General features: G+C 41.4%; 1 protein-coding gene across 1 annotated transcript; it reads right to left on the reverse strand.

Moving 5' to 3' along the window:
* Positions 1-1,330: 1,330 nt before the first annotated feature.
* On the reverse strand, positions 1,331-2,480 carry LOC134078999 (taste receptor type 1 member 1-like). Its single transcript, XM_062535167.1, has 2 exons — positions 2,405-2,480; positions 1,331-2,286 (listed from the first exon to the last, which is right to left on the reverse strand). Exons 1-2 carry the CDS (start codon positions 2,478-2,480, stop codon positions 1,352-1,354), a joined length of 1,011 nt encoding a protein of 336 aa, XP_062391151.1. The 3' UTR covers positions 1,331-1,351.
* Between the last annotated feature and the right edge of the window lie 453 nt (positions 2,481-2,933).

A 2,933-nucleotide genomic window follows, 5' to 3' on the forward strand; every position in this document is an offset into this window, starting at 1 on the left:
CATATTACACATAATTTGAAAGCCTGGACTCTTGGGAATCGATACATGACAATCTTTTCTCATGTAAAAAAATATCAAATGTAAATTTAATCTAAAATGCCCTCCTTACCCTCCTCTGTCTTTGGAGCTTCCCTGCCTTCTAGTTGCGTGTGTATCCTTGACAATAAGGATACAGCATATTGGGTCTTGAAATATTCACAGGAATCATGTTATTTTATCCAATATTAGTTGTGCAGATAGTAAATTGTATACACACCAGTTGAAGAATAAATATTCATATTTTTGTGTAATTATTCCATATTTAATGTAGTCATTCTGTATCTGAATCCCTGAGGTAGGCCCTACAATCCAAATGCGAGCATGACACTTCAGAGTGTTACCTTTCATTTGAGACCAAGATTATGCTTCTACACAAAGGGGTTCATATGCAGTAAACATTTGACTGTCAGTATGCATTTTGGATAACCAAATGTCCTATTGTGGAGCATACCTTGGCAAATAATGGTTATATTATAATATACAAAATAATATTTTCATTCTTTATTGATCTACTTTTGCTCACAGCTGGTCTTTGTTGTGTTTCTAAGTCATATCAAGTGACGCAGAGGGCTGAAATATGGTCAGTTCAGAGATGCTTGTTATCCGACAGAAGGAAGAAAACAATATTCTAGCCACTGTAACACTGTGTCAGTACATCACACTGCTCTTGATTGTTTTCCAATGAACTAAACTGTTCCCCCCTAACTACAAACTAGGGGGGGACAGTGGCCTCTGAAGCAGGTGCTGTGTAATTTCACACAAAAACTTGAAATTGGTATTGAGAATCAATCAGTTAATGTTCTGGTGGATAAAGAATGTGATAGTGTTGCTGTCTGAGACTAATGACAAACAGCAAAAAACCTATACACCGGGCCCATAAAATAATCTACCTTTCTCCCAGTAGCCTATCCTTGAGAAGGGTGAATAAGTACAAGGTTGACAGTTCAACATTGTAGGCCTAAATCATTTTTATTTTAATTGTACAAATATATAATCATTTTAGAACTTAAAGCAGAAAAAGAACAGCACTTGTATTTTTTCCTTCTTAATTTTCAGAAGAGTCTCGTACTAAATCTTAAACAGTCTAAAAGGTTAAAGATCAATACAGTGTATGTGCAATAAACAGCTTTGTATACATTCATATCTTAACAGCATTTCAGTCTAGTGAGAGATTGCCATTTTACATTGCACTGAACTGTGTGTGTGTGTGTGTGTGTGTGTGTGTGTGTGTGTGTGTGTGTGTGTGTGTGTGTGTGTGTGTGTGTGTGTGTGTGAGAGAGATTTCCTACATTGTTTCATGACAATCTGAAGGTCATCTGATTTGCAGATTGTAAGTCTGAATTTCTGCCTGAAAGTATGTTGCTGTATTGCGCTCAGGTTGGAAAAGAATGATGTAGCATTTTGGTCCAAAGTAACCAAATAAAACCCCCAAGATACTGAACAAAATGCAAAAGGCATTTGCCACTGCGATACCTTTCTCCTCCAAAACAAAGTACAGTGTGAGAAACAAGGCCCAGGATATATAGAAAATGAGCAAGCAGAACGTAACCGCTTTACCTTCATTGTAGTTTTTAGGAAGGTCTGACCCCATATAGGCAAAGGCAAAGCTGGCTAAACTGAGTAGGCTACCAAACGTGAACATAGCAAACATAATATTTACATTGCCCCACGTGCACATCAAGGCTGTTTCCCTAATAAGCTGTTTCTGACTTGGCAGTGGGGGTCCGTCGGGTCCGTTGTCGAACATCCACGAAATGCTCAGAAGTAGCTGAGTGATCGTGCAGATCGCTACAATCAGCCACTGTCCACCATGTTTGACCCAGAACTCGTACGCCCTCGGCAGCTTGGCAGCCAGTTTGAAGACGGAGACGATCTGGAAAGAGCGGACGGCCAGACAGGAGAGGGTGGCGGTGTAGAAGACGAGAAACGTTGGGATGCGCAGCCTGCAGGTGATGGCAGATGGCCATCCAGCAAACAGGAAGATGCTGACGGATGACAGAGCCAAGAAGACGAGCACGAGCAGTGACATTTTGCCGCCGGCCGACTTGACCACAGGCGTGTCGTAGTGGCGGATGAACAGAGCCAGCACGCAGCCACACAGCAGGATGGTGGAGGAGGCGGCGAGGGTCAGGACGATGGAGGCGGGAGCACCGTGCGGAAGGAACACCACGGTCCGGTTCTGGCACGACGTGCTGCCATCTCCAGACCACTCGTAGTCTTGGCACTTTTGGCAGGTGTTTGGATCTGCTGTGGAGACAAACAAGTGTGTCAGCTACATGGTGTGCATTACAGCTGGGTATGCACCCCCCCCACACACACACACACACACAGACACCTCCATGGAGAATAATGCCTGACATTGTACCTGTGTCGCTGATGTTGATATATGTTCCTGCTTTGCAGATCTCGCAGTCAAAGCAACAGGAATGAAAGCTCTTCATCACTCTTCTGTACCCATCCTTGCATTCAGCAGAACAGCGTGATTCAGGAGCCTACACGACAAAGTCAGATTCCAAGGATATTAATGATTTAATTACTGATCTGTCTTTGTGATTTTTGACCATATCATAGTAAGGTGAAGAAGACAGTAGCCCTGCCACTATCGATTAAATACATTCTCCAACACATCTGTTACAGGGCAAAGAATTCTACAGGAATGAATGAAACAGGAAATGACAAGTCTTATGTGCGGCTAAAATGGTCTTTGTATTCCGTAATTTATTTCAAGAAGTGAAAGTTTCATAGATTCATGACACAAACAGAAATATGTCAAGCTTCTGTTTTGTTTTATACTTGATTATAATACAGGGTGATTGCAGCTTACATCTACTGTAGGAAATAAAATAAAAAATCTGAATATATATTTTTTAAAGAATGTTAAAAAATAAGAATTC

This window comes from Sardina pilchardus, chromosome 1 (assembly GCF_963854185.1).
Source record: "Sardina pilchardus chromosome 1, fSarPil1.1, whole genome shotgun sequence".
Taxonomy (NCBI): domain Eukaryota; kingdom Metazoa; phylum Chordata; class Actinopteri; order Clupeiformes; family Clupeidae; genus Sardina; species Sardina pilchardus.

Excerpts from the sequence above, each read along its gene's own strand:
- LOC134078999 (XM_062535167.1), bottom strand. The coding sequence starts at position 2,480 with ATGAAGAGCTTTCATTCCTGTTGCTTTGACTGCGAGATCTGCAAAGCA. Across the intron at positions 2,287-2,404 it reads TATCAACATCAGCGACACAG|CAGATCCAAACACCTGCCAA; the intron begins GTACAATGTCAG and ends TTGTCTCCACAG.